A 26308-nucleotide genomic window follows, 5' to 3' on the forward strand; every position below is an offset into this window, starting at 1 on the left:
AATGATCCCATTTCTGAGGGTGATGTCTTCTAGCTGGTGGAAGCAAGATCCGAAATTCTTATCGTTCCAAGGTAGCAGAACTCCTCTATTACCTAGAGCTCTAATTGAGCTCTTTTATTGGAGGGCTCAATCTATATCTTAGTCATGTCGAAGAATTGGAGAGATTGTGTTATATTCGTTCCGACAGCAACGCTGAAAAGGTAGCTTCCCGATTTGTAGCATGGTGCGTAAATCTTCAGAAGAGTATCCAGGAAAGTTGCGACTCGTATTAGATTATTCGTCGTGGTCCTGGAGGAGATCTGGCCACGACCTTCTCAATAGTGTCTTGTTAGAGATGCCAGATACCTAACAAAACTATGATGTCGGAAGGCAATAGAGTCCAACAAATCTTTTAAATTTCGTTCAGTTTCATTTTATTATCAACAAAATACTTTCTCGGTGTAAATATTCGCGGTTTGTGCTTCGGTACCAGTACCATAAACTATGGCGATAGAAAGAGAAACAAATAAATAACATCAACTACAAAAAAGTGTTGTTGCGCTAAGCTAACATTACCAAAAAAGCAATTAAATAACTTAAAACGAAAAAAAGATCACTTCATTACATCGAAACAAATGCGATGTCAGTTGTCAACGGTGGTGGTAGCCTTCAGCTTCCTGGAACCAAAAATTAAAGAAACACATTCATCAGCTGCTCAAACTGCTTCAGCTGCGTGTACAGGCTGGATAGGGCGGCCGATGCCGAGCTGCCACTTTTCTTCGTGCCGTGGAAAATAAGCTGCTGTTGCTGGTGGTGGTGTGCAGTGTTTAGGGCTGCCTTCGCCACCGGCACACTGCTCTCCGCTCCGCTTGGTCGCATCGCATCCTGGATGGCACCGACAAGCCGTTGGTAAAGGAACGATTGCCGGCAGATGGGTTTGCTGAGATTGAGATGATCCTCGCTGGTGAGATAGAAGTCGCCCGCATCGATGCGGGCCGAACTTTCCGGCACGACGTGTATGGCAAGCTTGAACGAGGTCAGTACGGTTGGGCGTCCCTCGCAGAGGGTAATGATTTCGGGTTTGCGTGGCCCTAGCCCGTCGACCGCCCGCAGGAACGTTTTGTTTAGATGCAACAGCTGGGACGAGTTTTCCTCGAGCTCCTGAACCTCGACCGACGGCCAGACGAGGGCGGACGTGTGCTGCTTCAGTTTGGCCACACCGCTACCCCGATGGGGCGTACCGAGGAACATGACGACGCGGGAGTTTTCTGCCAGCCGGCGCACCTTTGGGTTCGGACTTTCGAGGGCCTGCACCATGATGCTTTTGATCAGGAGTCCTCCCATCGAGTGGCCTACCCAGATGATGGGCCGATCCTGACCGACGTCGGAGGTGGCAAGCTTTTCTAGGAATTCAGCCGCTCGCTTCTGCAGTTTGCCGTCGTACTTTTCGCACGGACAGCCGGTTGCGGACCACTGCGACAGGGAGGAATCATAATCGAGCCCAAGCACACGGATGCTCGGGAAGTCTTTCGGTAACCATTCCATCGGCCAGCAGAAGGAACGTTGGCCGGATTCGAGCGGTTCCTGTAGCCAGCTGTCTCCCGACACGCTGCAGGCGGCTCCGTCAGCGGTGGCAGATCGTTTTCCCGATCGGGCGTCTTCGTCCGCTTTCAGCGGTACGTCCGGATAAACGACAGTCCAGTCTGAGCCGAGTGGTTCTTCCTGTTGCAGTGCCTCTATTAGCTCTTTGGTTTCGGTGTCGCTGATCGATGGATCTCGCGGTACGGCTGTGGTTGACTCTTGGAACGTAAGCAGTTCATCTTTGTACGGTGCAATGCCCTCTGAAAGTGAAGGAAATAAAAGGAAACCATTAATCAGCTGCTCAAGATCGAGAAGGACAAAAACAAATAAACCCTCCAATGCGGGATGAGATATTTCCGGTGCACTGTCTGCGAGCAAGCAATTTGCTTCTAAACGTTTGTTTGTTTGGCATGGCGCGACACATATGAATCGAACACGAACGTCGTGTGTGTGAACATGTTTGCAGAAAAAAGAAAGGGAAGAGCGTAGCACCGTTCGCTTACGCTTACCTTCTGCGCCTTCCACGGCGTCCTCCTCGAAGGAGGATTTTTTCGCGGACCAACTTCTGTACCAGCGGGAAGCACTAGCTGCTGGCCCTCTGCGCGCGTGGTCCGTGCGGTTTGTTAAATCGTCCAATGGTGGTGGTGGTCGTTGCAGTGCAATGTCGTTGTTGTTGGTGGAGGACGAATCGGTACACGATGTGGACACTAAATGAACGTCTTTGTGTTTCTTACCTAGTAGACTGGCAGCCTGCGGTTTGAGATCCTTCTGACGCCACGTCACAAAAACTCCTCCTGAAGCAAAAGATAAGGATCGATTTGAAACATTAATACGATTCCGGACACACCTACACAAAAAAGCCGCCATTTACCTAGCAACCCATGGATGAACACCACATCGACGGCCGGCTTTGCTTGCTGGCGACCGCGCGGATGCAGCGGGTACACCTTCGGCGCATACCGGAACCCGTTCGGATCGTCCTGATCGAGGTTTTCCAGCGTCAGATCAGCCGTCACCTGCATGCGCATATCCACGTCACGCTTCCAGCGCGCCAGTATACCGATCCATCCGCTCGCATAAAACTCGTAACCCAGTCCCTCGCACGCAGACAAATTGCCCACCAGCCGGCTAATGAGCAGCTTCATATCGATATCGCCACGGAACAGTTTTTCCGCCTCGAGCAGCATTAGCAATCCGCCGGCATCGACAATCCGCCGGCAGTGCTGTTTACCTTCCGGCCCGACCAACCCGGTCAGGTGGATTAGGGCGCTGAGCGATTGCTTGAGCTGGTCGTACTCGAACCGGGACGGGGACATCTGGTACGTCACCTCATCACCGTCCGGTTCGCGAATGTGTCCCGAGCTGCCGAACGTTTGCTCCAGCGCGTAAGCCGCACACTTGTGGGGTGACAGCAGTTCCAGCAGCGATTTCATCTCCACCAACACCTCGCGCATCTCCTTCTCGACACCGTATTGGCGTGGCGGAAGGAACCAGCGTGTGTCACAGTTGGAGCGGGCTAGTGAGATCGCCGTTCGGTGATCGCACAGCTGTGCCAAATGTTGAAAGTCCCAATCTAGAGATAAGGCAAGATGAAAAGGGATTGACAAATTATACCACGAACTAAGGACCTGTGGGCTGCAAGAGCTAACCTTTTAAATGATCGATCTGTGCTAGCTGATGGATGGCTTTTAGCCGCTCGGCCTGATCGCCCTGCTGGGCTATCCGGAGCAGTCGCCAGGCAACGGAATGCTTCAGCGCTTTCCACCATTTCTCGAACGGCTGTACGACAATGTTAAGCAGGCGGTGCTGATTCTCCGCATCTAGGGCACGTTCGCGCAGCGACTGCCGGTAGATGTGGTGCTTGATGTATATGTAGTCTGGGCGCTTCCGGTCAATATCTAGTACACGTGTGTCAACCAACGAGGAAAGTGCTGCGTACGTCCGGTATGCTTCATAGCTCAATACACCCAACCTGAAAATAGATTATTCAGATGACCATTAGCGAATGTGGGCCTGAGCTCAACAAACTATTTCCCAAACAATAACAACCACACACACACAACATAGCTGCGCGCCATGGGACTGGTGGGAAGTGCGCAACTCTTTCCCGCTGATACGCAATATGTTTCGCGCATTCCGCGCGCTTATGTAGTCGGCGCCTGTTCAAGGGCACGTTTCTCGGGTGGCGTGATATGTCTGGGGGTGTGTCTTAAGCTATGTGCCGAAGCATGGTGATACTTACAGTGACGCGACGCCACAGCCGGAAAACAATTTGGTACACTTTTTGTATTCGATTTGCATAGTTCTTTCCAAAGAATTTGGCCCTCGGTTGAATGTCCACTTTTAGATCACACTATTAATTTATCTAGCACTTTTTCCACTCACACACAAGTGTTTTTCACAGCACACGTTTTCACCAACGCACGTGTGGGTGCATGAAAGGTGCACAATTTTTTTTACGAACTTCAGTAATCTTTTTTGTATACTTTCAATTTTGTTTCTAATTTTCCTTTTTATGCTGATGCTGCTGATGATGCTGCTGCTGCTGCTGTCTGTTGCTTTCTCAACTGCTTAGTAGCCGGGGCAATGCTCGCCTACTACTGATGTACGATTGCACAATCCCACTGTGCCCGTTCGTGCTTGTTAGAACTAAATTAAGCAAATACCACCTCCCACTGGGATAAAGGCACTTGCTGGCACGTTTGCTGATATTGTACACTTCACTTCACGAAAATCTTGCTTTAACTGTGACAATTGTTTTATGCCGCTTGCAATAAGTTCTTTCACTGTCTATTGGTTTATTCACGAGTCCATTCACTTTCAGTTCAACTTATTTTCCTTTGCTTTCTTTCTTGGGGGGCACGACCTCACTGGCTCTAGTGGGATGCCTCGATTGTTTCACGGTTGTTCTTGCGTTCGTTGGTGTGGTGAGTCGAAGACTGAATTCCCAGCGCCACGGTCGGTCCTACTTAAGGTCTTTCGTGATGTCGTCAACAACATCCGATAATAACAACAACATCACGCCATTACACGGATTAGACACACACACCAGCGTAGTGTTCCTCCACGTACGTAAATAACATTCCCCGTCACAACAGGCGGGAGCGGAATTTGTGAATCACTCGAATGCAGTCAACAAACAGTTGCAGGTACGCGGCAGCAATGCACAGTAAAACATCAACAACAACATTTTAACAACGACGGAACACTCCTCCAAAACAACCTGTGCCTATCGAAAACTTATGCTGGCCTATATTTACAACAGGATTGCCAAATAAAAAACGGAACACCTCACCATCGGTTCGATGTGTGGTCGGTGTTGCGAGTGTAAACACATACGCACACAGTACGCTCGATGGGAGGATTCGAAGAAAAAGAGAATGGATGACAGAAGGAGAGAGTGAGAGAGAGAGAGCGAGAATGAGCGGAGCAAAACAGAGCAGAAGCATGAAATCGAATAGCTAAAAGCAAGCAAGTTTTTGGCAGGGTTTTAATTTCAAGCAAGCGTCGAATGTACACAGTCGTATAAAGCAGATGGTCAAAATTTGGGAGTATGTGTAGTACGCGGTGTTTTCCTTCGGAATCGCGTAGTCGGGATCGTAGCAATCTATGGCTGAAAAAATTAGGGAAAGTGTTGTTGGACACTGATGACTTTTTTGGTTACTTCGGCCAGTGGGCTTAGTGGAGGATCAAGCAATGGCTACTTTGTGTAACAGGCCTCACGAAAACACTAGGTTTACGGGCGATTCTGTTAGATCTCTACGTGCAATGTGACGGGATTCTGGGATATTTATGACTTCAAACTCTATATTATTAGATATAAATTTACAATTTAGAATAGCTTAAATCCATACAATGATTATCATTCGTACTTTTTATTGAAAATGATTAACCTTTAATTATAAATGATTGGTCTGAAAATACACAAACCAACCGTTTTTCAAACGCACGTTCGAACACGTTCGAAAGCGCAGCGTATTTTCGAACAAACCCTGTTTGGTGTCTTCGGCTAAACTTCGGCTCGTCCGTTTATGCACAATGATTCCAGAGTTCAGTTCAGTCCCATCGCATTCAGTTGAAAAAAGGGCACGAAAATAAGGTCTTGTGTGTGGTCGGTGCGGGCAAGAATCTTTTTCACTTCTGTGAGGTAAAACTGAACGCGAAACGTGCTTACTATCGTTTAGCAGTGTAAAATAATAGTGAACCGTGCTTAAAGTGAGCAGGAACTGATTAAAAGCAGATGCTTTTGCAAAGGGGTGACAATTTCACCATCTCACACCCACGGACGGAGAGGGACGAATTGCTGCAGCACAAAGTGAATGCTGTCTGTAAGAAATCAGCTAAAAATATCGATGAAACATGCACAAAGGGCTGTAATGCAATGCAGTTAGAAAAAACTGTCTGCAACCAAGCAGGGGCGAATCAATCAGCCTGAATAACCCCGAATCGGAAGCAAAAGCTAAGCTAAAATTTTTGCACGGTTTTCTCCCTGTGTTTGTGGTGGTAGTAGTTGTGGGTAGTGCCTTTCCTACACAGCATATTTTTCTCGCCGTTCGTGTGTGTGTCGCGTGCAATGGTTGCCGATGGGGTACCGTTTGTTTTCCTTCCTCTCTTTCTCTCTCTCTCTGTGCTTCTGGTTGCGCGGATTCCAAAAGTCTGCTGCACTTGCCTGAGTGCGTACGCGCGTGTGTGTGTGTGTGTGCGTGACTGATCGTCTGTTGGCTGCTGCGAGCGGCCCGAGCGCGAGAAAGAGAGCGCACGATTACATTATGCTCGAGAGCGTAAACGTATGAATGAGTTGGAAAGTGTACGCGCGTACGCTTCAGAGGGAAATAATATAGGTGGAATGCGTTAGCGTGGTAATAGTGGTAGTGTAACCGCAGCAAGAGGCAAGCAAACAAACAACGTCGTCGTCAACTATTGCGAGTGTCGAACGGGATGACGGAATAGAAACTACTGCGACGCAGACGATGGTTGTGTTGTGTGTGGCTGCGGTTGTTGACGATGACCGTCTTCGTGGCAAAATATTGACGACAACTGTGGTTTAGAAATCGATGATTGATGCAAGCAGTACGTAAAGTGGGGGCTTGAAACGAGAGCGAAAAAATGGTTCATTTAGTCCATTTCAAGCAGAGGCTCCAGCAAAGAGTGTCATAAAACAAGGTAGTGAGCAATCGATGCTAACCTTCACAAAAAAACTGCATTATTGGTTTGTAATTGTGGTGAAAATGTGTCCGGTGTACGCGTGTCTGTGTGTGCGCTAAACTATTGCTGCGTAGAAGTTTTCCAGCACTATTGAGTTGTGGTTGAAGTGAAGAAAGTGGAACAGAGAAGCATCACCATCATCGCTGCAGCCAGTGTCATGTGTTTTATGTCAAACAGAAGCATCTGTAGTGTGGTAAACATTGTGCAACATAATCGAGGTGTGCTACATCTCCGCCTCTTGAATAAACAAGTCGTCCCTGATGATGGCAGCAGGCCTTGGGCGTAGCAAAAGTTTCGCTTGAGTTGAGATTAGAACCCCGGCGCTTGGTTGACTACTTGTTGGTTGATTTGTTCTGTTATCAATGCAAAATCCGTCTAGAAAAGTGTTAAAAAGTGTTTTCTTGATGCATTTTTTTTCCTGTAAACCAAGCGCAAATGCAGTTTTACAGTGGTGCATTGATACACCACCTCGAATCGACCGGTTCCACCTTGACGCAATGTGTTCCTGCCTCCGTGAATCGGCGTGTGTGTATGTCGAGGTTATCAAGTTGCCCTTGAAGGTGGATCGTGTTTCATGAATGAAATTAAATTCCTTACATCCGCTCGTCCTTATCGCCAGCCACAACACCGGTCATATGCCTTTCATCTCTCTCACACGGTTCATACGATCGAAAACCCCATGTCGCGCTAAATCCCGGCACACTGACGCGCATATTAATTAAAACGTCTTTTTCTTTTTTGGCTCCAAAACCCCAAGAGGGTCTTTGATTTTGATATAAAATCCTGCGTAAGGGGAGACCGGAGCTCCGAATAGGATTCGAAACCCGGTCTTTCGGCGTGAAAGAGTTTTAAAGTGATGCTAATTTTTCTATGAAACAAAACAAATGAGTAAAAAAGGCAAAATATAAAAACCCGTTTATTATCTTCTTTTCCGCAGCAAATTGTTCATACACTTCCATTGTGGTAATCGAAATCAAAAATAAAACTTCCACCAGGGTTTTTAAGTGCAGTGAAGTGAGTGAGTCTGAGCTTTAGTGCTTTTGTAGGCTAATTGCATGACGAATAGAATTGATCTTGAAGGCGAGAAAATGTTTAATCAGTTTGTGTGCTGAAAAAAGTATACGAAAAAGTGCATCGAAAACGAAGGCGCAAGCGGAAATCCAGAAAAAAAGAGCAAATAACAATAAGAAAACTCGTGTACCGGAAGTGGAATTGTAAAATATTAAGATAATATGACAGATGAGCTTACATCGAGAGGAAAAGAGATATAGTATTGTGCTGTACCACAGTTGAAATAAAAGAGGTAAGTTTAGGTGCATTGATAAAAAAGCGAGACGAATAACGCAAACGAAACGACTCAAATGACCTTCTTTCGAAAATGGTTAATGTCTACAGCTCGCTTGAAAATAATGTCGATTTTTGTTAAAGTTTAAATGCCTTAAGGACCTTTCTACGCGTTATTTATTTATTGATTTCTTTACGAAGGTAGAACCTGGCGGCCTGTCGGCTCATGTACGCCTTCTCTCCATCTCAGTTAGGGTCTAAAACGCCTTTCTGCTCAAGTCTGAAATGGCTTTACAAGCTGGGTCGTCCGGTGATGTTCTCCTCACATGACCAACCAAATTCTTCTGAGCATCTTCCTCCCGAACGATGCTAAGAGAAATTCGTCAGTTTTTGACAGCGGACAGGTCCTAGTCCATTACTGATGAATATAGGTAAAAAATAAAACACAAACTACTAGTTTGCGCTGTTGTTGTTTGTAGGAAAATCGTCAAGAAACATACAGCAACAACATTGACGGCAAAAAAACCTCTCCCCGATACAATAACAAAACATCAACCTTGGCATCTAGCCTAGATTCGTTCGGTGTGCGCACCAAGAGCCTTCAGGGGCCGTGTATTTGTTTTTTTTTTCTCTGTTGGGCCTGTGTTTAAATTTGTTGGCAACTGTTGTTCATCAACAATATGGCCCCCCCAACCCACCCTATATCCAACATCTCAACATCATATTGACGAATGTAGTGGTGGTGTTTGTGTTGTCGTTGTTTGTTAATCCTATTTTTATTGTCCACTGCAACCAACTTCCGGTGTTGGTGGTGCATTCAAAGACAATAGTGACGGGGCTGTTGCCGTTACAGTAGCAACCAAAAACACAACCATATAAATAGAACAATGTGTATCAGGGAACAACACAGCGAACGGCTCTGTGCAAAAGTGTGCATCGACAAAAAACGGACCTTTTTTGCTGCGAAACCATTTGCATACACACTACAACTGCAAAGCCAATAGTGCCTATTGTGCTTTTTTATTTGCATCTTTGTGGCTTTATATGTGTGTGTGTGTGTGTGAGCGGGGGATTATTGTTATGAGCTTCCTCTTTCGAAGTTAGGCTCGGCGTTGGTGTGGTTTTAAATTTTTAATGGTATCTATTTTTAATGCTATTGGCGAACGAAACGACACCAACACATAGGACAGCGCAGCTGCATTTCTCGTTGGAAGATGCATTGCGTTGCGTGTGCAATGCAACGAGACACGAATCTCCACGGCCGTGTGGAGTAGAAGATGGCGCGCCGTCCCTGACGGAAGATGGAAATTCATTCATTCGCTCAGTGAATTCTACGCCCTCCCCCAACTTCGTGAACGACCATGGCCCATTCGCCGTCGTCGTGCACTCGGCTGATGAATGACGCCTGACGTAACGCCGATGGTGTGTTCCCCGTTGACCGCACCTCAAAGCCGACGTCTTCTTCGGCGGAACGGCTAGGCGCCGAGATAGATTAAAGATGATTAAAAGAAAACATGTTTTCTCAATCGCAATGCATCACCGTCCCGAACTCCACAAATAGCACACTCTCACAGACACTGCCGTACAGACTCTACTAGGAGGTAGTAAAGGAAGGTTTTGTTGAAGAGTTTGCGAGCAGCAGAGGCCGGAGTCGATCAATTGTTGTTCCTCGCACAATCGCTCTATCTCTTTCTGCATCCGTCTAGTGCCAACCAACATTTAATTGTACAATTTCGCACTCGACCGTGTTGAGTTTTGGTTGGGGGGAGGCTCGTTGAAAAGCTTTTCCTATTGAACCGCTTTTGAAAGTTGTGGATCTGCTTCCGATGGAAAGGTGGTTAACGATTTGTGACTTCCTCATGCGCTGACATGGCCAACGTGTAATGCTACTATTGCTGTAAGTACATTTTTTGTTTCTCCCATCCGGATGCGTCGTTGGATAACCAACGATCGATTGTACGACTTTCCATCAGCATGGGAAGATCTCACTTTTTCAGGTTAAGTTTCGCTTCGATCAACGTCGATCGGGTAGTTTTCCTTCTCCATGTTTTATTATTATTATCATTCAACGACTTAATTTAATCAATCTTGGATGTAAAAGGTAGAAGACAAAATTTCACCCAAAACAGCAACAAAAATGTAGTCCCCTAAAGGTCCCTGTAACGAGATCGGTCTTTTGTGTTCATCATACTTACCAAAGTTTGCGTTAATGTTGTTTGGCTTCAATCTCACGGAGAAGTAAGGGATGGTCAAAACAATCCTTATCGCCTTAATTCTATCGGTCTGTGGTATCGGATTGTTTTCCCGTATACGATTTTGGCACTGTAATGTAATGGAGAGTTTTTTTCTCATCGACGCTTAAATGGCTTCCAATGTTTGCGGTGTGGAACTTTATATCCCACAACAAATGAGTCATCGGAAGTGATTCAAAATGGTACAGATTGTGCACTAAAAGGGGAACAAGGTTTCCTTTTAAATTTTGATTTAAAAAGGATGAAAGGTTGCTCCAATCCTACATCCAATAACCGTTCCTCACATCAGTATTGTCTTTCCGAGAGGTCCTTCCACAGTTAGTACTGGGACTTCAGATATGGCTATTGTAGGTCGAAGTTTTTATTTCCTTCTGGGTGTTGAATGACTGTCAATCCTCAGTAGTACTTACCCCCGAAATAGAAACTATTCTGCTCCTCTGAGGTCACTTGGAAGTCTTAACTGGAAGTGTCAAAAGGATATTTTTTATTAAGTCTCAGACTTGGAAGGCGAATTTAGTATCACAATTTGTCACTATCACAGGTTGTCCAGAGGACAATCTTGATCGTTCGGGCGGATTCACTGGTCTCTGGATCCAAGATTCACAAAGACAAACGATCTCTTCTTTAAATGAAAACTCTTACAACGCTGTAGCATTATCTATCCGTTAATGGACATTTTGGGATATTCTTGGTAATGAGAATGTCAGATATTCTACACTTTTTGCAACTTCTTCGCTCAGAGGTTCCTCGACTAAACTTAGCCATAACTGCTCCAAACCAAATGATACCTACCAAAAGATATAGATATAGAAACGTTAATAGTTACTAGAAACCATCTCGTCGAACATCTCAAAAGATCAGTTCCTAAGCTACGGAAAATGACTTCACCCCCCTTTTGCTTTCCCTCCCCACCGATGCTGCCGGTGCCCCCGGTGGGAATCGCATTCATTATGCAAGAGAAAATGCGGCAAACAGTACCATCTTTTTCCGGTTAGGAAAGGCACCCGGCAGATGAATGGACGGAAGTGGGTGTGTGTGTGTGTAGAGTGCGGTTTTGTGGCCAACTTCCTGGCAGATGCAACAATCTCCCATGCCAACGCGCTCATTTGTTAACGATCTCTCTGCGGTCAGTTTCTGTTTTCCCTTTTGTGTGTGTGTTTTGCCTTTTTGACCTTTTTTTTTGCATGCTGTGACAGGAAGTGTGACGGAATGAACTGAGCGAATGTGAAACCACCACCAAACGCCCAATCCTACTCGGGTGCAGTTTGATTTTCGGAAGGGGTTTTATTTTTCTCCCTACACTCGATCTTACACACGAGAATAATGAACTATCTGATGTGTTTTGCCAACAAAAGCAAAAGGAAGGAAGTCATTTGATGTTTTAAGTGACTTCAGCGAGGAGTCTTACCTCACCTTATGAAGCCTCAAAAAAGACTTGAAGAAGTTGCTGCTCTTCATGATTCTCATCATTACGATGCAGAAAATGGAGGAGGTGATTTTGTTATCAAAAAACATCAACAACCGTACACAATACGTACGTACGTCGGTAGTAAAAAATCACTATTCACCATTGTCGTATGTGCGTACAGTTTAGTGAATGAATCATATCAGCGGTCGCCATCATCAACATGTTGTGATCATGGCGATATTTTATTTGACGTGCTGTGGAACCGGATATTGCGTCAACTGCTACAGTTGGAAGCGTGTGTGCGTGCGTGCGGTTTATTTACTCACTTCTGATACTCTACTCCATCATGTGACGCGACTACTTTTTCCCGAATCGCTTGCAAAGGGTTTTGGGGTTTTCCCCTGGTGTAGCAGATAATGTCACGAGCACGCTCTCTCTACCTTTCTAACTATTGCGGAACGTGGCAGGTTGGGTGTGCTGCGCTTGTTTACTCCCTTCAATCGATTGATATTCGACCCCTATACCAGTAAGCTACTGTTAAGGGAGGGGAGGTGTTTTTTTTGGTTTGGTTGGTCCCCAGACTATCAAATCATTGTCATCCATCATTCTTCGGTGGCGCAGACTGAGACTGTGTCCCACAGCACAGTTTTTCGGGTAATGAGCGCGACGCTGATAGCTTCATTATGGTGATGGACGGCAGTGCCGCTCCCTGGCAATTAGCGCAAAGAATAGCCTTGTTTGGTGGAATTAAACGTCCCTGCTCTCATCCCAATGCAGTAGATTATGTCAATATTGAATTCGTTAATTTGTTAATTGTTTGTGAAATGCATCCGTATTGTGTTACATCCCTTTGAAACATGGATAAGTGATAATGAATGACCCCGCGGTCTGCCATTTTTGGGCATTTGTGCCTTGAGTTTTTACCCATAGTTGGATAGTACCGCTATCACCCCCAAATGATTGCCGGACGGCGACAGCTCTATGATTCATTAATTCGAACTATTAAATCAAATCTATTAGCATCAATTTCTATTTTTGATAACGCTCGACCCGCTCGACGTCGATAGTTGGCTACTGAGCGAGCTATACAGTATCAAAACCGGAAGCAGCGTACAAAGAGAGTACGCGAATGCAGGAAAAAAGTAGACGAAAATTTCGTACAATGTTGCGACTGACTAATAACGTCCCGGGTGGCAGTAAAAAAAGGGAAACGATTCATCCACCGACACAGAGAGACACGGCAAAAGCCCTTACACCTCTTACCCGGCGCGGGGATGATGCGTTGAACGGAAGTGACACAACACCATTTGTCGGATGTGGGATGATAAATGGCCGGTTGCGTCGGCCGTTTTGTTGTGCTCTGATTTGATTTCGACAGACTTGGGGAGGGGCCGGCCGGGTTACTACTGAAGCTCCGGAGGTGGCCCAAACACGTGGTGCTGGTCGTCAGAACTCCGGACCTCCGAGTGGTAGACGATTGTTGCGAAAGATTTGGCGTTTTTTTTTGCGTTGGGTCTTGTCTGACTCATGGTTGGATTTTGCTATCGAATTGTCTCTTCTCTTAGCAAATGGCACTTTCCTTACAAGAAAACAAAAGGTGTACGTCGTCGTGTATGTAAGTGGTTGGAATTGTTTTTGGAGAGTGGGCGGTCTCGAACAAGTTAAGGTTATTTAACCTAATCTTCCCACACTCGGGGGGGGGGGGGGGGGGGGAGGGTTTGTCGCGTGATCGAAGGAGTTGACAAATAGCTAGTAAGTGAACGCCAAACGCTAAGTCTATTACTGAAGCTCTCTCAGGAGCGTTGGTTGGATGTGTCTCAAGTTTGATTTATAGGTTAAGATGCCACAAAATGGAAAACAGAATCGCTAGATCTGAGCATTTGTCAACCAAACAGAAACGCCTTCATCATCATTACAGGGGGAATCCTTAGCCTGTTGTCTATGCTCGGTCGGAGAATAATGGCACCTTTAATCGGGTGTCATGTATCAGCCGGTAAAATGCGCTCGTTTACATGCAACTTACAGCCGTCTTACAGGGAGCTTAACTTTTTGGCTTTGGCTGCAGCTTCTTGCACAGGTACGACCCAAACCACTGTTTTTGTGGCGTATTACAAAGCAAATAACATGGCGGCGGTAGGTCGTGTGTGCCAGAATATTTGCAATATCTCAACACCACGACGTACTGTACTGTTGTGCTGTGTGTGGCCACCCACAACATCAGATAGCTTCTGTAGCTGTTATCTAGCTAGCACCGTTTTGTTATTCCGAAAAGAATGTTTACATAGATTCCACACTTTCGTCGTCGGTGGGAATTCTTGGAAGATAAGAAATCAGTTTCACACTTTGCAGAAGAACAAAAAAAAAAAAACACAGAAACATTGGACGAACGTAAACGAGCTGACTTCGACACACGTCATGTCGGTGTTTTGTTTAGCGTTTATGGCAAGCTATCCTATCGATGGTGTTGTTGGTACGAGAAACGAGGACCCGGGTATCCCAATATCTTATCACTCACAACCCCGTTCGAGAGTTTGATTTCGCCGAATGTGATGTTTTTACTACGGCAACCCAGAAGGTGAGTTTGATGAACCGGAACTGAGGAGATGTTTTACATCGCTTTAACACAAATTGGACATTTCCTGGAGAGAGGTGTACGTGCAATGTTAAAAAATTCAACTGACACAACATCCTGTGGCCATCGGTCTGTCTTGTCTTACTAGATCTGTCTGTCTGCTGAAGATATGCTCGACCGTCTGGCCATATTGCGTCTGTGTCACTGATTGAGAGCTTCCTTCTGGGGAGGTCGAACAACAAGCCACCACTCTCGCCACCGCCTTCGCTGTCAACGCTGAGCCGGGAGGCAACGATAGGTACTCCAGCCAACCATTAATCGGCGTTCGCAATGGTTGTCTACATCAATTTACCGCAATGAAGTTGGTCGGCTAAGGCCTTTTGTCGGGAGGCGTTTTGACCACCCCAAACGAGACACACAAATGCTTAACAGATTTGTTTTTCTACGCATCTGTCACGAGATCTCGGGACGTGGTTAAATAGCAAAAAAGGGAGCGACCATCTCAAATTGCACTGTTTTCGATTTGTTGTGTGCGTTGTGCTGTTTGTGTCTCGAATTTTCTTTGTGGATGTTCCAAAACAAGGAAGCGACGGCAGCAGACCGTTAAATCTGTAACAGGAGCTGGTCTCGGACGAACAGTGCGGCGATAAAGAAGGGGATGCGAATGGACGACTCAAGTACTCAAGGATTCTATTTCCTTGATATCGAGAGAATTTGAGCGATATTTTTACGCTCGGAGACGGTGATGGTATTGGAACTATTATGGCTGCTTCCTAGAGCTCTTCTCCAACCCATATGCGTAGGCTGTTTAGGTTGAATTGTTGTGCGCTAGGCGCGCAAGCTGTCCTTCGGGGTAGTGTTGTGTGCCAGCGAGATATCCCTCTGAAGCACTTCGGAGAAGCGGAGCGTTCTCCCTCAGTTGCCCATCCACACACAAACGCACCAGCTGAAAGCGAACCTGATCGGGCGTAAATGGCATGAGGTAGAGCGGTGGCCCGATTCCTCCTTCAAAAAGCGATGCGAAGGACCAATTCTGTTGCATTCACACAGGTCCCTTAGGAGGCTTCCTAGAAGCGGTCGGAGCTTGGAAAGCCGGTCTTTTAAAGTGGGTAGCATGTTATCCGACCATCAATCCTTGCAATAAAACTGAGAGCCCCGTGCAAACGGGAAGGAAAGCCTTAGGAGTAAACGAGACAGCGAGGCGAGGCAGAAAACGCCGATGTGTGGTGGAAGGTACGAGTCCTTCGCCGAAAGGGACAGAAACGCTCGCGTAGCCAGGAATGAGGAGATCCGAGACCCGGTGGCTGGAGGTGCTGACACATGTCTGGCGGGACATCTGCGTGCCGCATGTGTGTGAGCGCAGGTAAACCGGTGGTACAGAGCGAGAGAGCGTTCGTCCATGGTAGGAAGACAAGCTGTGTTTATATGTCACGGTTAGCCCATATATGTCCTTTTTAACCTTTTTGTCCGGACGGAAAACCAGCAAAAAAGGAAATGTAAAACAGGATAATAGGGAACTGGAAGCCAGATCCGACATCAGACGAAGGTTGATTTGAAGAATCTGTGTAATAAATTTGCCTACCTGCGGTTCGGCCGGTGTGTGTGTACCAGCAGGGAATAGTTGTATGAATTAGACATATAAAATGAAGTTGAAGGACAAATGGGTCGGCTCTCCTTAAGGATGGCATAGGGAGGAAAAAGCGAGTGAGTCTAGGGATGATTTGAATAAGGACTTACATTCGGCGCAGAATCCATAGAAAGAGATGTCGAAAAAGGAATGGCAAAGGGATATAATGGCATTCGAAGCCAAATTACCTTACATGGATAATTAGACCTGTTAGTAGGCAGGAGGCTGCCAGGTAACCCCGTGTCTGCAAGCATCCGTCCTACTGAGCAGGAAATAGACTCGTTGGCATGAGTACGGGGGGTTAACTTGATTGCCAACCTTTTTTTTTTTGTTGTTGCCTGTTAGGAAACTATAATATCCTTAGGTAAATAAATTTCTTAATTACAAGCTTGAGTGATAGTTTGCGTAATTGGTTAGGATTTGCGCGGAATCGAATGATTATGTATTGCGTGATAAGGTAGGAAATTGTAGCCTTTCGTCGTTTCCAAGAAGTGTTGGCAGGCAGTTGAAAGTCTTATAAAACAATAAAACATATAAACAAGATAAAACAAGCGCGTTATCGCATCACGTTACGAAGTCAATTTCTTGCCACTGTAATCGTGTGGGGTCTAATAAGGTTTGTTTACAGTATCCTGTTTGACAGTTATAGTTAAAGTCATTACAAACACACCACAAGGTCGGGATTGATAAGATAAAGGGGCATTCTAATCTGAATTGTTGAAGACTTGTTTGAGACTTTGAGAAACGCCGACCAGGCCGTTTTATCAGACATGACTCACATTTGTTTTGGTTTGCTGAAATAATTTCACAATTCCTGTTTAGTCCCACTCTTATGTCTGGCGACAGAAATATTTGAGTATTGACAACAAGCTCTGCACTGCAAACTTGGACAAGACTCTTGAAATCGGGCCTAATGTTGTGTTAGGTCATCCGTTGTAGACTTCTTCCTTGGTACCTCTCAATGGAGGTTTGTCAAAGGACGTACCAACGTTAATCCTCAAGTCTGATACCACAATATGATTATAAGCCTAGAAAGGAATGACATAACCGTCAAAACATGATAACGATCTGGGGATAACTTTGGACCAGTTCTAGGAACGACATGCTATGTATAAGATTTATTCCTGTCAGAGAAGTCGTCAAAGAATGTCCGGATTTGTTCCGGAATATGTTCCGATACCCAATTCTGGTAAAGATATTTAGAGCTTACTGTACCGAAAGATCTATTTTTTCGCGTTGGTAAATCGTGGTTCCTTGAAAAGAAGTCATTTAGCAATTTTAACATACGTACAAGGTTCTCTGACGTGTGTGGTGCGCCATCATATCTCGCTCTTTTCACATAAGGGTTTCTTTTGATATGTTTGTGTGCTGTGCTGCCGTGCTGTGTGGGGACGACTCTCTGACGCAATATGCCCTTGCGTGTGTGTTGTCATGCAATGTTGCGTCTGGGACGGCAGGCAGACCCTCCGACCGTTGGGAGATATTGTCCAGCACAGAAACTTTTGCGTCTTCGCAACGATCATCTCATTTCAAAGTGAAGGCTCAATAATGGTGTGTGTGATAGATTACCATACAAATAAGATTTTTGACGTTGTTTGGGGTAATGTTTATCTGAAGTTCGCTCTTTCTTTTGTTCGGCTTGTGGCTCAATTCCTGTCCATGAGCTAAAAACTGCATTCGGCAACATACGGAACCCTTATATGGGGCCATTGCGACCTGCTTGTTGTGTCGCAGTTTTGCTCAGGGCTTGAGCTGCCTCCTCCGGTGGAGGAGATATCATACTCACACAACGAAGATGTCAATCTGCTGCTGCTGCTGCTGCTGACCGGTTTTCGGTTGGTTCGATCTTGTTGGAACTGATGGGGTGAGGTTGTGCTCATTCGCTGCCTACCGTACGTCTGCACCCCGGGAGGCATGTGTTATGTTTGTATGTTTTTTTTTTGGACCAACAGACCCAAAGAAGGCAGTTGCGCTTACGCATGTATATACGCATCGGTATGAGTGGACCGCGAGAGAAGACTGGTTTGGTCGATTCACGGTATCTTGGCCCCCTGAAGGACGGGAAGATGCACGTTGCTTCTTCATCTTTCACTAGGGGTTTGAGTGGAACATGATGAAGAGCTTGTTGGAACCTCCAAAAACACACACACACCAACAAACTCTCGATACGATGATGATGGATTCCGTTGCCTTCCGGATGACGTTTAATGGCCATTGGCCTCTTTCGAGAGGCCGTGGTGCAACCCCCGTTGAAGTTGAAGATCTTGAAGTCTTCACGGTAAGCGATCGGTTACTCTGTGCGCGGGCCGCGTCTTCCGAACCGAAAAAAACAAAAACGTAGAACTTTAATCAAACAAAATACTCCGAATTTCGAAGAAGAGGAGAATGTAATGCGTGAATGAATTCGAAGAAATACGCTGTTGCTGGTGATGCCCCCCGGAGTCGCGCGTGGTTTTCGTTGCGTGTGTGTGTGCTCTCCTTCCGGTGATCGGTGCTCGTCGCATCTTCCTCGGAGACTGGTGGATTGGTTACGGTGGTTGGAGGTGGTGGTGGTGATGGTTCATCAACATTACCCCTCTCGCTTACTTGGGTTCCAGTTGGATGGGTTTTGCTTCTGCTTCAGTCGAACGAGTCCGGTCCGGGCGTCTTCACAGGTTCTCGGTGTGTTTTCTTTCGATTACTTCGCTTCCAGCTACTGTCAGTGGTTCGGTTGTTTCGGCGGTTCGGTGCACCTTGTGCGCACATTCTTCTACACACACACACACCGCGGTGGTTGTGTGGTGGGCTATTGCCCTCTTCGTGTGTACGATGAACCGGGTTGTGAAGAACACCACCATCCACATCCCCCGTGTGAAGCAGAAGCGCATGTCAAACTGTTCTGTGTTGATAGTTTGATGCACTCCCGGATACTTTCAGGTCAGGTTCGAGCTTTGCTGTGTGCGTATACTGCCCAAACGTACTTGGCTTGCCCCCAAGACAGGTGGCCGACAAACGACCGACAGCAGCAACAGCAGCCCCTGAGTGCAGCCGGGGTGAGCTTTACAATTTCGGGTAATGGAAAGTTTTAATTGGTTTGTCGACGAGTGTACCGGTGTTGTTCGTTTTCCTCGTTTTTTTTCTTTTGCTATCGGTAGAGTTCAGCCTGCTGTCATGTGTGGCCAGTCGTAATGAAGGGAGATTTCTTGTAACTTTGATCGATACTCAACACCTCATCACATCATCGGAGCAACGGAGATGGGAACCCGCATTGAGCTTTACCGCACACCCGGAAACATTCCAGCAATCCTTGTCGATCTCTGTATCGTGACATAGGAATAGCTGGAACAATAAGCAATTAATGCAGAGCCAACTGGCCGACGTGTGGTTCCAACACAATGGTGCTCCTTAATTTCCTTCCTCCTGCCTCTTCGACCGGTCGTGGTCACCGCCTTCATCACCGAACCTCACTGATCGATGCATGTTTCCATGAAGTGTGGCGTAAAGCACCCGGTAGAATGACTAATGAAATTCAATTAAATGCAAATCACCCTATCACTCTTCCATAGAGCATCAACCCATCCCCGTTGATTGGTTGGTTCGGTTGGACGAGTGCATCAAACCTTTCGTGCATCGGTCCTTGCGGGGTAAAGCATGGGGTGGGGGGTAGGGGTGCTATTGGTCAGAAGCAATCGACGTGCGGTTTGATGCATTTTAATGGATTAGCTTTAGCACCGTTAGTCCGATGGGAGGGAAATGCGTAGAATTGGATAAGCGTTGGTGTCATACTGGATTGTTGTACCGATCCATGGTCAGTTTTTTGAAGCATTGAATGTCCATGTCTCTTATTGGGGTATGTCTGTTCTTCAAACATGGGGCGAACATCTGTGACGGCTATAACACTGGTAGAACCTTTTAGTCTAATTGATTGGAGCTCCTTTTGAGGAAGTTTAGAATCTTTTTTACAGTGTACCAAATAATCCAAGCAATTCTCTTGATACCCGGAGATCTTCAGATTCCTAGCAAAACTCCACGAACTTCAGCAAGTTCGTATGAGTTTCGGAGACTGACAACAGTATCTCAAACCTGTCGAAACTTTAAACTTTCGAGTCGCAGTCGCAAATTGTAGGGTGAACTTACTGATATATACGAACTTCGAGCTCGGAATTGGATTCTTAAAACTTATTGATAAAAGTCGCAAATATCGCTATCAAACTTGAGGCACCTTCCGGTAGGACTTGGACTCGAACTCGAGGGTTTATCAACTCCGTAACTAAACTAAGAGAAAACATTTTGTTGATAGTTTTTTGAGCAACATAACAAATCCACACTCTATTAGGGTTATGCGTCAGAATTTCCACAGAAATCTAATCCTGCGACAGGGGATATTTGCATCGGCTTAAGTTTACAGTCTGCGGCTCCGGGTACATCATCAAACCCTGGCATATGGTAATCAAGTACGCCCCAACCGAGTTCAAGTGAAATTTAAACTAACAATTTCACTCATTTCTAACAAACTTCCACGAACGGTACTCTACGATAGTGAATCATCCTGTTTTGCAGCCATTGCGAACCGGAATAAGTAGTTCGATTGAATCATTTTCCACAGCGGTGGTGCTGTGATGACAGGAGCGTATCACGGGCCCCCATTTTGGGCCCCATTTTGCCAATCGAACGATACCATTCACCGCGCGGGGAAATGTTTTTGAATCGTTTTTCCATAGAAAAATGTGTTTTAATCATATACTTCACATCTTCCTGGGAAGTGTTGTACGCCACCACGACGCGGCACACGCGCCTAGTGCTTCCTAGATATGCCTTGTTTCTATCATCGACCAGTACAGTATTACACTACTGCTGTGGGGGAGCAATGGGGTAGGATAGAGTGAAGGAAATTCTGGAAAATTTAACTCCATCCCCAATACGATCCCGGGCCGGGAGTTGGAAAAACTAGCTCGGATTACCATTTCGTTCTTTCGGTTCGTTGTCGTCCCGATAGTTATTTGATACATGGGTGCCTCTCCCCCCCCAACACACTTTCGCACAACGACTGAACTGCCCTTGAGTGTGTTCGGTAACTGGGAAATTCTATTGCCGTTTTCTCGGAACTCTTTTTCCACATTCATGTTGCGCTGGTAACTGAAGCGGGGGAAACCGGACCGAAGGAAAGTGTATATCCCCGGGATTGAGTTCCGTGCGGTGGTGTACCTTCTTCTACTGGATAAAGTGTTCGGGACCTAAATTTCTCTATTTTCTTCCGTACCGCCAGTGAGAAAAATAAAAACCCTTACACTCCTTACAATTGCGGTTATTTATTGGCTCCGGAGGTTCAAATTTTCGGTGTCACTTTTCCACGAAATCAGTGGAATGAACCCGTTTGCTTGCTTTCTCTCTGCTGCTGCTGCGGCGGCGGCGATGGCCATGTATTACGGCGAAGAAAACCTAGGGTGGTTCGGTGGCATCCAATTAGAATTTCCCAGAACTCTAGGTCTCGCGGTGGTACGAAATTAAGTACGGCTAATGTTAACGTTCGCTAAAACGAGGATGAAAAGCGGTGGAAAGCGAGCGAGAGAGAGAGAGAGAGAGAGAGAGAGAGAGAGAGAGAAAAAAAAAGTTCGGAGCTTTTCACACGAAATCCAAATGGGAATGGGCAAGCAAAATAGAAGATTACAGCAAAAAAAAACCCACCCCAAAAACTTTAGCTTGTGTGGGCTTACCGTACCAATGTTTGATGTGTTTCTATAAAAGCATTTGCTTGTGCGCCGTTCTGTGTGTGTGTGTGAGGTCATATCGGTGCTCGAAAAATTGTGCCAACTGGCGTCCACCGTCGTGCCCACTGGCGTCATCGTAGTGCGTGTGTCCCGATGGGAGGGAATTCAAAGAAAATTAAACATATGAACGGGCCATCCATCCATCCTTCTCCTGACCCTGGGTGAGGGTGAATTCGATCAACCCCCAGCCAACCACACCGACAGGACATTACAATATCCGACGACTCCGACGACTGTTGTTTGTTGTCTTGTTTGCTGCTGGTGAATATTTTAGCAGGTTCCATCCACCGAATCCCAAGAAATGATTTTAATTATGTGTACACATGAAATCGTTGACGTTTTGCTTTGCTTTGCCCGATGGTTGGCGCTTTGGTTTGCATGTGCTTCGGAAATGGGGTTTTGCAGTGTCCGCAAGGGGGATGAACTGATGAATATATTCCGATGACCCGTTCTAATTGAGTGTGTGGGATTGCTCCATTGGGCTTGCAGCACAATATTTGTATGGTAAAGATTTAATGGAAGTTGAGGTGAGGTTTCTTCTTGTGTGCTATGAATAACCATTTTAAATCTGTAGGTCTACTAATTGGTTTAATAATAATGACTTCGCTAATGTCCTGAAATGGGTGCAAAACTTAAAAAAGGTACTGAAATTGCTCAGTGAACAAGGGTTCTCTAGTTTTAAAATTAGCCTTCTAGTCCTGGCTTTTCTGGCGAACTCATCAACGTCATCGCTCCATATCAGTTTGGACCTCTCACGCTTCCTCTCTACCCTTTTAAAAGACCCATAACGACTTTATGTGCTCGGTCGTCTGGTACCTTTTTCATGACATGACCGGCCTACGGAGTCGGCCTAGTCTTATTCACTGCACGATTGTTAGAATATTAATTTAGAATTATTCAACTCCCAATTAATTCAAACTGGGGCTAAAACCGGCCCGGTATTAGAGGCGACAACGGCGACGGTCTTCATAAGGCTGAACCGGGGTTCAAATCCCATCCGGATCGTTCACCCGTAGTGAGAACTGACAATCAAACTACTTGCTTTCTTTAGGGTCTAGTAAGCCAAAAATGTCAAGCATGACCTAAGAGGTTTTAAGGCCAAGAAGAGAGAAAGAGAGAATACATTTGAACTAGATGGAAGTCTTCAAATACTCCAAAAAGTTCACAAAAGCATAGTAATATTATTCAAACAATTGTTTAATACCAAATCGGGGATAAAACTTTTAAAAAATAAACTTTCAATTGAAATCATTCATCTTTAAGTACTTTGCACAAAAGGATAAAGGCAAATAAAGTAAGCACAATGTTTTTTTGTAATGTGGTCGAATCGACACAAAAAAAGAGCATAAAAATCGCACATTGTTCCTTGTTGTGCCCTTCCTTCGACAGTTAATTTGGAAGCTTGTAATGTACTGCGTATTTGTATTTGCCATTTCCATAGCGAATGAACGAGTTTTTCTTTTGTGAGGTGGTTATAATTGTATTATAATTTTCCAGAATTTTGTATAAAATGGCATTGTCGAACGTAACAATCCCGACCCGGTTGGTTATTGTGTGGTGGGCTTTCGCGCGTCGGTTGCGCATGGAAACGCCAAATAAAAAACGGGAAACCCCTTTTTCACACTCAAATATATCGGCAAACCGTGTTCGCCGAACTCGTTGAGCGTTGTGCAATGGAATTAAACATTTTGTTTGCTTGTTAAGAATATAATTGTTAAGCTGAAATGGTTGCCTTGTTGTGTCGAGCAGAGCGACAGAGACCTTTTGTAATTTCAACTTCAGCTTCAAGTTACCAGGAAAAGCCCACTGTTCGCACAGAATGGACAATGGTTGGGATTCAGGGGGATGAAATTATAAGGAAATGTAAAACATTTCCACCCCCGTAACACCCCTTTGGTGCGGGGGCGCCCATGAATCTTGCAATCATTTTTTAAACAAATTCATTCGAAATTGGTATGATGTCGCTCGCTCTCGTTCTTACTCACCCTGTCCAGCCTGTGGGCAGCGATATCAAGCGATCGAATGCGATGGTTACAGTGTTCGTGTGCGCGCGCGCACAAAAAGGGTGTGTTCGCGCAGACACGCAAAGCATTTGAACCATTCCAGGAATTTGCGATCGCGTAATGTGGTCGACGTCACAGCAGACGACCCATCATTTGCCGCATGTGTTTCTCTTACGCATGCTGCTTTTGCGCATCTGCTTGGCCGGTGCGTGCGTTATTTCCCGCGCCCCACATGTCGATTTCTTTTAACTGACACTGACTGACCATCAAACAAAGTAAATATCAGCGAGGAAAAAGGCCACAATTTGGACCTGGAAATCGAAATTGATTCATCATGCCCGATTGACTTCGGTGATGAAGTGATTAGTATGACACGTGGAAATTTGTTGAACACACACTGGGTATTTTTTAAACGTTTGTTGTTTATTTTGTTGTGGTAAATAAATATTTAATGCATCTACTTTGTGTTGCAATTTTTAACAAAAACATTTGTTGTTAGGGGTTATTACAGGGTTCTGATCCAGGTGCAGATAAACGGTCGCGTTGCAAAAATCCCCTCAACTGTTTGAATGATTCCATTATATGATTGCAAAGTTCCACAGTACAGTTGAAACATTCTTCTGTGTGGTTAAAATGTCCTTTAACATGTATCTAATCACTGGCTACTAATTTTGAACATAATATGGTATTTTTTATCTATTTTTCTTTTAAAAATGGATTTAATTAATTTAATATTTTAATGTTTTTAGCAATTGTTTACATCATTCAAGCAGGTATATCTTTATTTCGTTTAAGTTTTTTTACTTTCATTTTCCTTTATTTACTTATCTGTCAATTACTTTTGTGTTTTAATTTAATAATTTTTCTTCTAACTCTCGTTAGCACCTTCAATCCTCAAGCTTGTGTTTACGCATGTGTGGTTCTTATGTTTTATTTTCAACCTTATTATCTTTTTCCTCTTCTACCACAAAATGTAGATCTGTTTTTAGATTTTGCCATGTTGCCAAAATGATGTTTCGCTATTGAATTCAAGGTTGCCGCTGTGGTGGTGGTTTGCGAAAATTATTTGCAAAAACAAGCATCCGTGGTGCCAAGAAAACATCAAAAGTCAAAATAATGGTTTTATTTTTATTTTGCCCAGAATCGGGCTCACCTTTTGGGAGGGGGTTGGAAATTGGCTGAAACCATTCACCCCGCACTAAAATTTGCAGCAGTAGAAAAAAGAAACAAGAATTCCAAAGGGAAAAAGTTTTTCTGTTCGAAGCACGAAGCACCAAAGCAAAAGCACTTTATTTTCTGAAGGACTTTCTTCCTCCGCCTCGCTCTATGTGTTTGCAGAAGGTCAGTTGCTTCACTATTTTGTACACTTTTCGAGAGAAGTAAAACAGTCCAAAGTGACAAACGATGTTTTGCTTGTGACAATATCGATTTATTTTATGTTTTTACTTTCGCAGAAATTTTACACAATTGCAGTCAAAATTCCTGGAGGCGACGGTTCTTCATTTTTGCCTTCCATTAAAAAAAATCTTAATTCCAGGAAGGAATGCTGTGCGCTGCTGTGGTACGGCAGAAATATCCCATAGAAAATTGTGTTTTGATAAGTTTTAAAAAGCAAAGCGAATCCGGGTTTGTAATGGTGTGGTGGTGGTTTTCCGTTTTCGAAAAGTTTGCCCAATTTTCGTGGAACGGCTGGCCAATTTTCCCGTAGGTCAAAGTTCAAAGCTCTGTGCAAAAGTGGTGTCGAGGGATAATGCAAACGTTGTTTGTTTGCTAGTCCGAATCACTTTCCACTTTGATTTCCATTTGCAAAATTGCCACGTTTATCAGCAAATGCAGGGAACGCAGCCCGCGTCCTCTCATGCCAGGCTTGATAATTACATTATCAAGCAATACTGTGCGGATACGTTCCAGAACAATTTGCATCGGATACCAGGAATTGTGAGGTACCGTTCGTAACAAATTCCAATTTCAAACCAAATTTCACAACTCCCCTATTCGGGCGATAAATATTTAATTTTGAAAGCATAGGCTTATGGGTGCGGATTGGAATTCAAGGAAATTGTTATCTACACGAACGGGTTTTCCTGGAACGTGTCTTTGTCCAGCAATGTTACATCGGCACCCCATGCTCAATGGTGCAACAAAAGGGGGTCGATGTTTTTTTTTTTTGCAGGAGAGTTGCGCTGAGTGCGTCTAGCGTATGAATTATTATTTTGAAATTCTGGTCAGGTATGGATTGAATATTCACGGTCAATTTAACGCTCTTCACACCTGCCACACTGTGTGTGCACACGAAACCCGCGGAACTTGGGTGAGTTATTTTTCGCACCTCTGAAGACGTTGTTGGCTCGTTCTTTTCGTGCTCTCCCAGAATGTGTGAATTTCTTCCGAATCCCGCATTGATTTATGTGAAGCAAGGGCAAACGCAGGTTCTCTGTGTGTCTTGCGAAATCGCTCGTTCGCAGAACTAATTACTGATGGTGAGCTTCTGCTCTGTTCTGAGGAATAAGCTACCAGGTGGTGCTTCAAATTCTGCGAAAGTTGCTTTCGTTTCGAATTAGAATATTATTCTGTGATGGTTGGGAACTTTTCAATGAATTGCTGAAGCGGTGACGTTAATATTTCTTTCACATTTGCTGTAATGATCTTC

At 45.1% G+C, this 26308-nt stretch overlaps 2 protein-coding genes across 5 annotated transcripts in view; one reads left to right on the forward strand and one right to left on the reverse strand.

Annotated features, from left to right (window-relative positions):
- Positions 1-389: 389 nt before the first annotated feature.
- LOC118503779 (protein SERAC1) lies at positions 390-4897 on the reverse strand. Of its 2 annotated transcripts, none has more exons than XM_036037451.1 (5): positions 3803-4897; positions 3210-3532; positions 2432-3133; positions 2070-2354; positions 390-1820 (listed from the first exon to the last, which is right to left on the reverse strand). In XM_036037451.1, exons 1-5 carry the CDS (start codon positions 3859-3861, stop codon positions 670-672), a joined length of 2520 nt encoding a protein of 839 aa, XP_035893344.1. In that variant the 5' UTR covers positions 3862-4897; the 3' UTR covers positions 390-669. The 2 variants fall into 2 exon arrangements, with proteins under 2 accessions (XP_035893344.1, XP_035893345.1); XM_036037452.1 differs by having other exon boundaries at positions 2295-2354; positions 3803-4896.
- Positions 4898-5579: 682 nt separating this feature from the next.
- LOC118503781 (mucin-19) overlaps positions 5580-26308 on the forward strand; it is a 42492-nt gene continuing 21763 nt past the window's right edge. Inside the window, exons 1-2 of one of the 3 annotated variants that reach the window (XM_036037458.1) lie at positions 5580-5707; positions 7703-8068. The gene's annotated coding sequence lies outside the window, so the exon portion shown is untranslated. Of the gene's footprint in view, positions 5708-6346; positions 6724-7702; positions 8069-26308 lie in introns of those variants that run through there. The other 2 variants (XM_036037456.1, XM_036037457.1) reach the window with 2 other exon arrangements.

The sequence above is a fragment of the Anopheles stephensi genome, chromosome 2, assembly GCF_013141755.1.
Source record: "Anopheles stephensi strain Indian chromosome 2, UCI_ANSTEP_V1.0, whole genome shotgun sequence".
Taxonomy (NCBI): domain Eukaryota; kingdom Metazoa; phylum Arthropoda; class Insecta; order Diptera; family Culicidae; genus Anopheles; species Anopheles stephensi.